Source organism: Humulus lupulus, chromosome 5 (assembly GCF_963169125.1).
Source record: "Humulus lupulus chromosome 5, drHumLupu1.1, whole genome shotgun sequence".
In the NCBI taxonomy this organism is placed as follows: Eukaryota; Viridiplantae; Streptophyta; class Magnoliopsida; order Rosales; family Cannabaceae; genus Humulus; species Humulus lupulus.
In genome coordinates, this window is record NC_084797.1 from 15427899 (window position 1) to 15442637 (window position 14739).

Genomic DNA, 14739 nt, shown 5'->3' on the forward strand with positions numbered 1-14739 from the left:
GAGCTTACCAAAACGACATATAATCTTGTTGGAATAATCGATGTGGCATGAAGCTTTTCTGTCCAAGAAATCTGTTTCCATCCATGAAAGCTCAAATTAAAGCCATAAGCAAGCTCGTTGTAGATCATATTTTAAAATTTTAGTGTAAATATGTTTTAAATGATTTCTCATATTTTCTAGCTCAAATAAATTTTTTAATATTGATTTCTAAAAGTACTAAAAGCTCTTATGACGTACCAAGCGCATAGCTTATATAGGTTATGATGTAACGGAAAATAATCCCTGCAATAGTACAATGAATCAGAAAAATAGATGTGATGAGAAAAGAAAACAATTTTTATAACAAGTGCAGAAGAAAGAACTGTTACATGATGTATATTCAGCTTCATTAGATGTATATTCAGCTTCATTAGCAGTCGACGAATCTGTAATAATCCAAGATAATTTCAAGATTAGCTCTCAGAATGCTGGAGTTGATTGAATATAGAGCGTAGAAGAACTACTTACCACGATCACATTGCATGTAGTTGGAATAATTGATGTAGCAGACTTCATCTTCTTGTTTGAAGTCCAACCATGAAAGCTCAAAGCCATAAGCAAGCTGGTTGTGAATGTCCACATAAGAAGTATACCTTCCATTCACCACTGTCTGATTCGATACGAAGGTCCTTAGCTCCGTGCGGCACCCGCTCGCCAAATCAGAAACGTTAAAGCCACCATCGACCACATAGTAATGATAAGAAGCACCAACTTCGCTAGGAGCGGTGTCTATATAATAAGAGGAATTAACAGGATTCTCACATTTCAGGATTACTAGCTATATTCTTTGTGTACGTGTAAGACTTCAAATTTCTCAACGGGATTTTTGGTGGAGATGGAAGGGTGGAGCAACTGTTGTTGTGAAGAATGGAGCAACTGTTGTTGTGAAGATTGGAGTTCACAACTCGAATGGTGTGATTGGCATAATTGATTGACCGCACAAAGTACTTGACAGAGTTTAAGTATGATACCGTATGATTGTTCTCGCAAGAAAGCTCATAATTAAAGTCGCCACAGTGAATTGGATCAGTATTAAGTCGGAAAGGAGTAGTTATGTTGATGATATTATCACAAGAAGAAGGTGAACAATGATGAGTTGAATTTGCATGGGTAGTTGTAAGGAACAATAAGAAGGGGGTGATCATAAGATAAAAAAGGTTACTACCCATGGAAAATCTTGTAGAGAAGGATCTTCCACTTTCCTTTTGGTTCAGGGCAGAGAAAGAGAAGGCTTTTCGCATATATTAACAATCAAAGGAGTAAGTACTCTTAAAATAGCATTATGCTCAGTTTTTATTTCTTTCTTTTTTTAAATGGTAGTCATTTGTCCAGTAGTCATTTGTCCAGTAAACGATCAAGATAACGCGCTTTCTTGATCATGAGTCATCACCCATCATATTCGGCCCAGGCAGATTTTATATGTATATTATGTTAGAAAAAATACAACATAGTATTGGAAATTTAAACTAATGTATAGTGTAACAAAATAGAAAAGAAATTACTTCAAACAATATAAAAAATTGTATCTTGAGAAAGTAACATGCATAAAATAAAATATAACATAATATAGAAAAATAAATTAAGACTTTAAGACTTCTGTGCAGCCGACGGGGACAGACTCATGTTGGTTTACAGGGTCCGTCGTCAATCCAGGAAGCAGTCATAGTGACGTGGTGTGTCACAATTGGTATTAGAGTCATGACCCAGCCGGAAATATGGCCGACGAGGACGTCGAACCCCAAAGGGGATGATTGTGACAGTCATTATCCCGTGATCCGTAGGTGGAAAGACCGGCACTATTACAAAAAAAAGTTTTTTGAGACTAGCATTGCGAGTCCTAAAAAAATTTTTAGGACTCGTGGGGCGTGAGTCCTCTATTTGAGAGTCTTAAAAACTGAGATTTTTTAGGACTCGCGTTGTGAGTTCTAAAAAATCTAATTGAGTGTCTTTCAGTAATTTTGTAGGACTCGCAACACGAGTCCTAAAAAATCAGGTTGAGTGCCTTTAAGTAATTTTTTAGGACTCACTTTGCATGCCCTTAAAAGTAATTTAAAAAAAAATGCAGCTACAATTTTCATTTTGATTTAGAAAAAAAATATCATTTGAGTGTCCAAAATGTATTGTATATGTTAGATTTCTAAAATTTCAAAAGAAAATACACCAAAATAATTTTTTTATTAATTACTCAAAAATATAATTTCAATATTTAGTCTACTCGGCTAACAAAATCATATTACATGATAGTTTATACTACAATCAAATTCTATTATCACCAAATATTAAACAAGAAATGTATGTAATGTAAGTGAAATATATTTTTTATTCTAAAACTTCAACTGCCAATGTTGTCTAGTATTGCGCCAAAGAAATGCATCTCAATATAAACCTGCACATTATAATACATTAAGATAACAAATATTCATATTGTTCATATAATTTAACAATAATCAATAATAAAATAAACCATAAGCTTGGTTTTGGTCATGTTCTGCTGGAATTATATAATATGGTCATGTTACCCTTATTTTAATATCATATACAATAAATATTAACTAATCATATATACTTTTCTTAATATATGATTAATACAGCCAAAATTGATGTCATGGCCAGTAAAACAATTTATCACCTTTGTCACATTTGAGCTTGTTTCAAAAGCACACATCTATAGAAACAAAAACAGTTGTTTCTCTCCTTCTACATGAGAAGCTTTTCTCATTTTATAGTCAAAATTGAACTCTCAATGTGTTTTTGTAGCCAAAACAAAAGCCATCTCATCCTTAATGTCACTCTTCTTACCAGACACACATTTGTTTATGGATTTTGGAGTTGTAAGTGGTCTTAACACTCTTGTCTTTGTAGGAATTTCTGGAGACAGTTTTTCGTCGTCCCATATGTACTGCTGATATAGCGTGCTTCCTCTGCTTGTTTAAGCTCCTTGCTAGTTTTGCCTCGTCTTCATCTGCAGACTCGTCCCCCTGAACAATAAAAAAAAGAGTTCCAAATTTCTTCATAATAATTCAAACAAATGTCTAACTTTGACATGAGTTTTGACAAGCAACAAATATCATCCCAGTATCCCTAGTGTAATATAACTTTACCTGATCTTGCAAGTGCAAGGAACCAACACCTTTGATGTTTTGTTTATTCATAACAGAGACACATTCCTCATCCCCAGTTCCTTCATCAGTGTCACTGTTCTCCTCTACACCTTCTTCGATGAACTGTAAATTAAAGAATTTATATTTAAGGATACTTTAAAGGCACAAATGGAACCAAAATAAATAAAAAAAGAAGTGACATAGCACCATACCTTTTCAATGTCTTCCTGATCCTTTCTACTAAAACCACTAGCAGCAAGTTCCTTGTCTAGAAAAACAGCATCTTTCGATATTGAAGAAAAGCAAAGTCTGTTGCTTTCATATGTCCCAACATCTTTGCCATCATCATCCACAGTGTACTCATGAAAAGACAAATTAAACCTAACAGGAGAAAAGAAAATAGATGTGAGAGAGACTTAAGAAGCCTTTGTTCTTAACAATTTGAGCAAATTATAGCTTGCATCCTATTAGCAAAGAGAAGAAAACCATAGTTAAGAGAAACTGTAAGGTAGTATAACTTTTTATTTTTCAAAAAACTAGGTGGGGCCTAACTCTACAATAATTGGGGATCACGAAACCATAGCAATTGCTACGTAGGGACTCGAACCTCAGACCTTGTGGTAGCAAACCACATGCCTGACCATTTTGACCTACCCTTTTTAGGTGTTTTGAGAATTTTTTTAGTTAAACTACATTTCTTTGCAGTTATATCCTACATCAATGTTCAACTCATATTTTTGTTTGTTTTTTTATCTTATATCTTATGTTCTAGGATTAGGAGTCATCTTAATATATAGAGATAATCAAACAGGATTGGACATGAAAGAAAATGGAACAAGGTTGTTGGGTACTTGTAGTGTTTGGTGTAGGTTCCTTAACATTTAAAAAATAAATAAATCCTAAATAAGGAGCAACAAAAGCAACATTGTCACACTAAATCTTCAGGAAACACTGCTAGAACCATTGGAGTTAAAATATAATGGCAGCTGCATCATGGAAATAGAAATCAAGAATTTGATTTTGAAGCTTCTCTCTAGTTAATATACAATATGGACTAGCATCCTAGAAACACCAATGACTCAAGAAATCAAGGAAACTGGGACAAAAAAAAGAGGACTTCTGGAAAAATATATAAGAACCACATATATATACCACTTCAACTAATTTATTGACCACAAATGAAAATATTGAAATGACTTTCACTTCCAACTAAAATTGACTGTCAAGAACAATATCGCAACAGCCGGAACAACAACATGGCGTAGAAGCATAAACAAAATACTACAGCTAAATTCAGAAAAAATATGATCATCTAAAGTTTTAAGTGGACTAGCATTATTAACCCATCAACAGTCAGCAATCAAAATTCAATCCTCCATTAGTAGAAAATATGTGAGAGTTCTTTTAAGAGTAGCAATCTCAAATAATGAAACTCAGTAGATTTAAATAAGCGAGCAAGTCAGTGAAGCAGATGAGAAAGCTTCCAATACAAAAGAAAAAAATATCACTGACCTCTTTCTAAAGAACTTGAAGACACATTCAACATCGCGGTCAAAGTACCTGAGGATGAAAATATATGAGAATGAAATATACAATAACTATCAAGTACGATAATTAAATAATACACAATTACAAGGACAAAAGAATAAAAAAGATTATGACAAGTTTTCAAGTCTTTAATAAGAGTTCCTTACACCTGCGCATTACGATGAGATATCGAAACCATTTGAGGAAAATCAATCATCATGATTTTCTCATCATCATCAATCTAGAAAGAAAATGCACCAAATAGAGATCCCATAAGATTAAATAAGGAGATTAATTAACATTTGTAATCTAACAAATGAGAATTTATCATATTTACTCAAGGAAGGCACCTACGTGAGAAAAGTGCTACAGAGAAGAAAAGAAGCAACTATAGGATAACCACATTTTCAATCAAATACAAGACTTAAGGTCACATTTCAGGTCGCTTATGGATACAAAACAGAGGTGGGGTTACAAGTTCTGACTTAGAAGGATTGAGGTACTTCAATGTTTTTCCGAGAAAGCCTTTCGTGGAGTGCTTGTAATTGTCCACTTTAATTTATTTAATGTATAAAATAAATAAACTTCTTTATTTAATTTATAACATTATAGAATAATTTGCTTAATTAAAAGAGGAACACTTACAGTGGGTAACCTTGTACAAGAGACATAATCACGCAATGCCTATTACAGTCCAATACACTAAAAGTGTGTAGAATAAACACTTTGCTCATGTGTCTATACGAACAACACTACAGACCAATACACTACAAAATTTTTAGTTTCTTTGATTAGAGAAAAAGAAGAACGCATACCTATCGAGCCTCTGAGTCGTCCAGCCCCAACGAGCCACCAAGCCTCCGCATCGTCCAGCTCCAACGAGCCCCCAAGCTTCCATGTAGTCCATCCCCAATGAGCCCCCAAGCTTCCGCGTCGTCCAGCCCCAGAGCCTGCACTAGCCCCAAGCCTCCGCGTCGTCCAGCCCCTCGCAACCCCTGAGCCTCTATCGGTCCAGCCCCTCACAACCCCCAAGCCTTCACGTCGTCCAGCCTTGAGCCTTTGTCGATCGGTGAGAGAGAGTGCGGCTGAGGGAGTTCGTTCAGGCTGAGGCTGAGAGAGAAGAGAGAAGAGGCGACAGAAAGAGAGTGGGAGTAGGATAAAGTTTTAGGCTTCTTAATTTTAAAAATAAAAGTTGTCTTTAAAAATATTTTAAAAAAAATTAATAAGTAGTTTTTTTTTAGTTGAATAAGTATTTTTTATTAGTTTAATAAATATATTATATATTTTTGTATTGGTTAATAGATTATTCAGTTAAAAAAATATTTAATTAATTATATGATATAATAGATATTTTATTAATAAATTGGGAAAAGTATTTAAATAACTTATTGTTAACTTATTACAAATTATTAGGACTCGCAAAACGAGTCTTTAAAAGTCTTTTAGGACTCGCAAAACCAGTCTTTAAAAGTCACCATTCCTAAATTTTCAACCTAGGTGTTTTTAGGACTCGAAAAGCGAGTCCTTAAAGAGTATTAAGGCTCCCAAAGCAAGTCCTTAAAATTGTTAAGTAAAACACTCATTTTTTAGCCCAGATTTTTTTAGGACTTACATATTTTTTTAGGACACTCATTGCGAGTCATAAATTGTGTTTTTTAAGGACTCTCAATGAGTGTCCTAAAAACTCCATAAATATTTTTAAGGACTTGAATTTATGTGCATGTCCTAAAAAAGTGTCGCGTAAAGGGTATTTTGTAGTAGTCCGGGTAAAACTGTGCAATCCACATCACTTGGGGAAGGTCAAGTGTGATGATTCTAAGACTATGTAGGTATGGGACTACACAATTGAAGATGACTTAAATGGATAGATGGGTACTACCTATGCCAACAAGATACATCTTCTTTTTGGTAGCTCATCACTTGAGATAACTCCAAAGTTAAGTGTGCTTGACCTAGAGAAGTCTTATGATGGGTGACCTCCTGGGAAGTTTTCCCAGGAAGTGTGTGAGTGAGGACAAAGCACGCTGGAAAGACTCGTGCTAGTTTGCAGGGCCTGTCATCATTCCAGGAAGCAGCCATAGTGACTTGGGGCGTTACGCCTCACATAATGACTTCAGCCTCGCGAGTTATGCGAGTTTAGTCTCGCGTAGTCCCTTCAGTGCAAGACAAGGGGCCTTGCTATATGAGGTCCTTGTGTGAGGCGTTCATGGGTCGTGGCTTCGGGTACAGTACCCTTGGGCATATAGGGCCTCACGATTTAAGGCCCTCATCTCTAGGCGCGAACCTTGTGCGAAGGCCTTATGCCTAAGGCTACTTGCGCGTACGACACACTTAGGGAGGCCATTTTCTCCAGACATGAACCTTATGCTGAGGCCTTATGCCTAAGGCAAGTTGGGCCTCACTATCAAGGTTATGGCCTGTACGGACCTTGTGCACTTGGCTATTTTGAGGGTTCGTACATGCGGGCCTCGCTATGCGAGACCCTTTTCTTCTATGCCTGTGCGCCTTCATCGATAGATGCTTTAAGGGATAATTTCCCATATTTCCACTTGATTATCTAGCAGAATTGGACATGAGTCATGGTCTTTACTTGGTGTGGAATTTTTGCTTCCACACTTGCCCCCAATCTATGGGCCTTTAGGCGTTCCTGTAGACTCTTTCTGTGCCATCATTATGACACACAAGGTACAAGTTTGTTTCTTTGTTAATGAGATATGAAAAAACATACTTCATAAGTGGTGATCCTCAGGACTCCTTTGAAGTTTCACTAATGCAAATCATTCCTTTGTACATATCCAACGGGTGTCATTGGTCTACAAAACATCGAACCACACAAAGAAGCCTGAGGCACACTACCCAGAGGGGCCAAGAAGTATAGTTCAGAAAAGATTAGCCCTCGCGTGGTGCTCCTAAGATGTTGCCCTGGGTGGTTTGTATGTATCCAGCGCATGTCAAATTTCAGAATGAAGAGTGCTTTGACATTTCTTTCTTGTGCTCCTTTCGTCTTGTTGGCTTCCTCTTCACTATCAGAGCAGCAGGTCGACACAACCACGAAGTCTATCAGTACTTGCTCATTGAAGAAACACGAATGGTGTCTTTTTTGTGCTTCATGCTTATTGGAGGAGCGTTTGAGCTCCTATTATGTATGCATGTTGGTTTATTTTAAGGATGTGTTTACCCTTTAGGTATCTCCCATCCTTATATATATATATTCATCATGCGTGTGCTTTTAACTTTTGATTTTTTATCGAGAAGCATCATTCTCGTTATTATGCATAGTACTATTTTTGCAAGCATCTTCTTCGAGACCCGTTTTGCAAGTGACTTCTTTGAGACCACTTTCGCAAGCGTCTTCTTTGAGACCCTTTTTGGGCTTGGTGACCTCGGTCGACCTAGAATTATTATGAGAACCCTTTTTTGTAGAGTCCAAGAACTTTACTTAGCTAGTTAGATAGTAGTATTATAGTATTATCTTTATGACCGTGGATTTATTGGTTCAGACCGGGATTTATTTGGACACTCATAGTAGTACTTATAGATTTTCTAAGTTTAACCTATAGTGTAGGAATATAAATTTTAACCTAAGGTTTGATTAATATGACTGATATTGAGGATAATATTTATTATACTATAAGGTTTAGATAAGAACCAATTAGATAATAGCACATGTTATGTATGGGTGTATTAATGATTAAGTATTTTGAGGATTTAATTTATTAAGGTTAAAATTTGAATACTCTAAGGTCGGTCAGCAGCTTTGAAAACGTTAGAGGGCTTAGTCAAGGCTGTTTACTCAATTTAAATTAAGCTAAAAAGGTGTAATTTCATGTTTAAATAATCAGCGTATGCCGATATATCGCAGCTATAGGGGGCGATATATCGCAGCACGAAGATACAAAAACCACGAAACGATGCATGATTGCCTCGGGCATACTGGCCCAGGCGATATATCACCTACAGGGGGCGATATATCGCCCCTCTCAGCATATTTTGAAAGTTTTTGAAATCGTTCTCCATTCAAACCTTCAACCTCTTGATAAGTCCAGCATCTTTTTGAACGAGTCTTCAGCCTCTGCTGAACGATAATTCAAATTATTTTCACTTAAAAAGCCATTATTTTTATTCAAGTTAAATGAAGATCTCTTCATTCCTAAACTCTATAAATAGGACCTAGTACCTAGCCATTATTCATCTATTACTCTAAGTTCAGAGGCTGCAAGTTGCTAGGTGACTGTGAGAGTGTAAACACTTGGGTTGGGAATTATAAGCTTGATCACTATAAGCTTATCAAACACTTGGGGAAGTAAGGTTTATTCGCATTTCGGTTCAAGGTTTAGATTGGTCTTATAAGCCTTCAAGGTATTTCCACACTCTAGTTCAATTGATATTATTTTATTTAAGTTCTCGTAGTCTTCTACTCAGCCTTCTAACCTTATTCTTTATTTTGGTTAGGAAATATAAGTTGTTGAGCTCAAGGTTTTGGTAAGTATATTTTAAAAGTATAGTTCCTTCATCTCTTTCATCTCTTTTTCTTCAATAGACTCACCCTTTCACAAATGGTTTTTAGGAGTGTTCCAAAGTCCCAACTCTGTCCTCATATCCCCGTATTTTTGGTAAGGAAAATAGGATAGAATTTATATGTTATATGCTTTTATATGTTATCTTATGATTTTTATGTTATGAAATATGTTATGTTAAGTGTGTTTGTAGGCTTGGGCATATGACCTATATGACTAACAAGCCCCAAATAGATTATGGGCATATGACTTGCTTAGCTAGCAAGACCCCACTAATCTAATGGGCATATGACTTGTTTAGTCTATGGGACCCCAAGTAATAATGGCCATTATAGTATGTATGTGATATAAGTGTTATAGTATGTTTTATGTTATGATTTTATGTTATTATGAAATTTATGTATATGGACTATGTGTTAGATTTTCCTTGTTGGGCATTAGGCTCACTCCTTTTTGTTTATATGTGCAGGAAAATAGTCTTAGTGGTGGGAAAGGTTCTTGGAAGCTTGGAGAATGTGTATTGAGGTGGAATGGATTCAAGAGTCGAGCGTTTCGATTCGAGGATGTAGTTTTGTTTCTTATGGTTTTTACATGTATTTTTCCGCATTTTATTATGTAAATCTCTTTTTAATTATGTCATGTTTTGATTTTAAAACAATGGGATCCCATATCCTACTTGATATTTTTATGTAAGTTTAACTTTTATTCTTTTACAAGTTTCTTAATAAAGTTATGGTCTTTTCACTTGTAAAGTGTTATTAAGAATTAGTGTTTATGTATAGTTTTCGTTAATGGTCCAAGGTCTAGAGTAGTTGGGTCATTACATTTTTGGTCCTTGATGTGATCTCCCTTTGGGTTGGGACCTTTATAGAGACATGGTACTTGTGAAGTCTCACAAGCGCCCATTTTCAATGCCCTTTTATTGACTGCGATGGAGTTTTTGGTAAAGACCTCGTTTAGGGCCCTTATTTCCTGGGTTAGGCAACTTGGTCGATCTAGACTTAAGGATCTCTTTGGGCTCCCATTTTGTCTTCTATGACGCGGTCCCTTTGTAGGGTGGGTGTGTTTGTGAGGTAGTCACTTTTGAGGGACATTTTGACTAGCCTTTATAAGGGTAGCTAGTTCTTATAAATTCAAATAGTGTCTTATAAGGTTCACCTCTCATATATATATACATATATATATTATAAGTATTTTTTATATATATCTCATGAGGCTAGGCACTTCTTTTGCACATGGCCAGGCGCCTATTGAGGCTTTCTAGGCTAGGCACCTATCTCGCACATGGCTAGGTGTCTGTTGAGGCTCACAAGTCTAGGCACCTATTTTTCACAAGGCCATATGCCTAGTGAGGTTGGATATAATACCTCCCAAGTGGTTGATGGGATCCATCTTGCCAAGCATTTCATTTTTCATTCTTTTCGATACACTTTGACAATTTTAATCGACAATGATAGTATGTGAGTCACATAAGTGTACTTGGAGACGAGTGATGTAATATATAAGACACGTGCTTGATACTAGTGATAGTAGGCAATGTGCAAGGGTAGACACAATGTCATTGCCATGTTACATCTTGGCACTACGGTAAAATAGGCATTTGATGGCTATATGGGGAGACATTTTAGACATTTAATATCTCCCCCCAGGGGAGACGTTGTTGAAGGAGTCATCGTAAGTGGCCCTACGTTGATTCCCATGGGGAGACTTAGTAAACATTCAATGTCTCCCCCTGGGAGTCATCATAGGGTGTACATTTTACACCCTACGATTGTAGAGTCCAAGAACTTTACTTAGCTAAGATAGATAATAGTATGATAGTATGTTTAGTATTATCATTGTTACTGTGGATTTTTGGTTCAGACCGGGAGTTATTTGGACACTCATAGTAGTACTTATAGATTTTCTAAGTTTAATCTATAGTTTAAGAATATTAAGTATAACCTAAGGTTTGATTAATGTGACTGATATTAAGGATTATATTATTATATTATAAGGTTTAGACATCAACCAATAGGATTTTAAGCACATGTTTTGAATGGTAATTAAGGATTAAGATTTTTGAGGATTAAATATAATAAGGAGTAAAGTTTGAATGTTATAGGGTCAGTCAGCAGCTTTGAGTACGTTGAGGGCTTAGTCAAGGCTGTTTACTCCATTCAAACTTAGCTAAAAATGTGTAAATTCGTGTTTAAATATTCAGCGTGTGCCGATATATCGCAGCTATAGGGGGCGATATGTCGCAGCACGTAGATACGGAAAACACGAAACGATGCACGGTCGCCTCGGGCATACTGGCCCAGGCGATATATCGCCTACAGGGGGCGATATATCGCCTCCTTCAGCATGGATTCAAACTCTTTTGAATTCATTTCCTTTCAGCCATTCAAACTCCTTCAACAGTCCAGCATCTTGTGAACGAGTCTTCAGCCTCTGCTGAACGATTATTCAAATGATTTTCACCTAAAAAGCCATTATTTTTATTCAAGTAAAATCAAGATATTTTCATTCCCAAACTCTATAAATAGGACCTAGTACCCAGCCATTATTCACCATTTGCTCTAAGTTCAGAAGCTGCTAGTGTTAAGTGAGTGTGAGAGTGTAAACACTTGGTTTGGGGAAAAACTATAAGCTTAAACATCATAAGCTTATCAAACACTTTGGGAAGTGAGTTCTATAGTATTTCGGTGAAGGTTAGATTGATCTTGCAAATCTTTGAGGTAAACCCAAAACTCTAGTTCCTTTCTGTATTTTATGTTATTTCCTTTCTCAAAACCTTCTACTCAGTCCCCTAACCTTATTCTTATTTTGGTTAGGGAATCCAAGCTTTTAAGCATATAAGTCGGTAAGTATGTTTTCTATGGTTTAGTCGTTCCATCTCTTTCATTTCATCTCCTTTCTTTAGACTTACTCTTTCTTATGGTTTTAGGAGTGTTCCAACAATCCCAACTCAGTCCATAATCTCGGTAACTTTGGTAAGGAAAATAGGCTAGAATTAATATGTTATGTGCTTATGTTATCTATATGCTTTATGTTATTAATGTGTTATGATATGTATATGTGTATGTTTGTAGGCTTGGGCATATGACCCATATGGCTAACAAGACCCCAAATGGGTTATGGGCATATGACCTACTTAGCTAGTAGGACCCCACTAATCCCATGGGCATATGCTTGTTTAGTCTATGGGACCCCAAGTAATAATGGCCATTATAATAAGTGAATTATGTGTTATGATATGTCTTTACGTTATTATGAAATTATGTTTATGTTTATGACTATGTGTTAGATTTTCCTTGCTGGGCATTAGGCTCATTCCTTTCTGTTTATGTGCAGGAAATAAGCTTTAGAGGCGGAAAGATTCGTGACGCTTAGAGGATGTGTATCGATGGTGAATGGAGTCAAGGGGCCGAGCGTTATTCGATTCGAGGATGTAGTCTTGTTTATGTTTTTTTTTATGGTTTTAAATGTACTTTCCGCATTTTCTATGTAACTCTTTTTAGTTTTTAAGTTATTTTTGTTTTAAAGACAATGGGTACCCATATCCTACTTATTTTATGAAAGTAACCTTTGTTTCCATAAGTTTTCAATAAAATTATGGTATTTCCGCAAAAATGTAAGTTTTATGTATAGATTCGTTAATGGTCCAAGTAGTCTAGATTAGTGGGTCGTTACAGTTGGTATCAGAGCAAACGGTTCCTTCGCATGAAGTTCTCCTCGATACACATGCTCAAAGCTCCGAATCGGACCGCCAAGTAAGTGTTTAAGTTACAAGTTACAAGTTACTTTGTCTATATGTATAGCTAACAACTTTAGTGTTTATGTTTTCAGTTAAGAATGAACGGAGCTTTAAGCAATGAGGATATCCGAGCCATTAAGGCTTTAAAAAGAATAAGGGAGCCAAGAAACACCGTAGGAGCACTAGAAAAGATCACCCAAAGATTGATCTTGTTCCACAAAGAGATAGGTCACCTTCAAGAGTCTAAGCAAATCATGATGAGAGCTGCAGAACAATATGTCCTAGTAATTAGGCTTTTAAAAGATTTTCCTTCAGCAATTTTAACTTTAGAAGAAATATGGGAGAATATAAATAATGATGATGACTTACAAGCAGCCCTAAGATATTATTCTCTCATACTTAAGTTCACCTATGATTTAGAGTTTCAATTCACTAATGAGCAACAACATAGGATCTTCTTAAATCTTCCCCGAGGAAATTTTGAGGCTCAAGACAATGATGATTATAAGGAGATAGATAATGATATGCTAGATGAAGGATCGGATGTAGAAGATCCCGATTTTTAGAATAGCTAGTTTTTCATTGTTTGTTTTGTTTATTTCTTTATTTATGATTGTAATAAGTGAAAATCTTTTTCCAAATTGATCTCATGTATGAGTTTGATTTTTTTCGCAATCATAATGAGTAATAAATAAAATGAATAATGACTAAGTTCAGTGAAGGTGGATACAAATCAATGAACCAAGTTTCCTTATTGAGAGTTAGGGGGCCTTAGTAGTGGGAACGATTTTACTGATCCCAGCCCTCCCTCAATATTGTTAACTTTGGAACAAAGATAAGTTTCGAGCCTGAGAATTAAGTCATATAGGATGATTAGAAACACACTTAGAAAATAAAGATGACTTGTTTTTCTAAGTATAGAAACCCACTCTAATAATAAATAAAGACCTATATAATTTTTCATAAGAAGTCATAATAAATAGGTCCGAGATATGTTTGTTTTAGAATAAGTTTTTGCCTTAGAGCCTATTAGGGTAAGTTCTAACAAGTTCTCGACTGTTAGAACTTTTGGTGAAGATGTCGCTCCGAAGATCTGCACGCACCAACGGAAACGCCTCCAACGTTGTTCCAACGACCAATGATGCCCTCCAGTTCGCAGAAGAGGAGTGCGTGCTACTACTAGCCGCAACGCGCCGACACCATCAGCTGACAACACCGCGGAAATCGCTAGACGGCGACAACAAGTCGAGGAACTCTTGCAGCAACAACGTCAACAGGCGCAGCCTCAGCCTCCGCCGCAACCGCAGCCGCAGCTACAACAAATGGCCCTAGCACCCCAACAAGTTGGTCCATATGGGGGATGGCCAGTGATGAACTACGCGCCACATCTAGTAACGAATATGGAGTCAGTGTATGAAAGGTTCCGCAAGCAGCACGCTCCAAACTTCGAAGGGACTATAGACCCCTTTGAGGCATAAGAGTGGCTAAGGAATGTGAAGCCAATTCTTACGCGCATGAACCTCAGTAATGCGAACCGCATATCCTGCGTCTCGTCATTACTAAGGAAGGATGCCAGAATATGGTGGGACTTAGTTCAGCAGACTAACGATGTCACCACCCTAATATGGACAAGATTTGTGGAGCCGTTCCACAAGAAGTATTACACCTCGGCAGTCATCGCTAATGGTAGAAGAATATGCTCGTCAGTTCAACAGATTAGTCAAGTTTGCACCAGAGTTGGTCCCAACCGACTTTACGAGATTGACCAAGTTCGTCGGAGGACTTAGACCAAAGATGGAATTAGGGGTTAAGCTAG

General features: G+C 36.6%; 1 protein-coding gene and 1 long non-coding RNA gene across 3 annotated transcripts; both read right to left on the reverse strand.

Annotated features, from left to right (window-relative positions):
• Nucleotides 1-1290, reverse strand: LOC133834521 (uncharacterized). The gene is made up of 4 exons (XR_009893355.1): nt 508-1290; nt 369-425; nt 238-282; nt 1-71 (listed from the first exon to the last, which is right to left on the reverse strand). It is a non-coding gene; the product is annotated as an uncharacterized LOC133834521 (long non-coding RNA).
• A 1359-nt stretch (nt 1291-2649) lies between these two features.
• Nucleotides 2650-5597, reverse strand: LOC133780280 (uncharacterized). Of its 2 annotated transcripts, none has more exons than XM_062220113.1 (5): nt 5483-5597; nt 4653-4700; nt 3353-3521; nt 3141-3263; nt 2650-3017 (listed from the first exon to the last, which is right to left on the reverse strand). In XM_062220113.1, exons 1-5 carry the CDS (start codon nt 5572-5574, stop codon nt 2835-2837), a joined length of 615 nt encoding a protein of 204 aa, XP_062076097.1. In that variant the 5' UTR covers nt 5575-5597; the 3' UTR covers nt 2650-2834. The 2 variants fall into 2 exon arrangements, with proteins under 2 accessions (XP_062076097.1, XP_062076098.1); XM_062220114.1 differs by lacking the exon at nt 5483-5597 and adding an exon at nt 4835-4902.
• Nucleotides 5598-14739: the final 9142 nt, after the last annotated feature.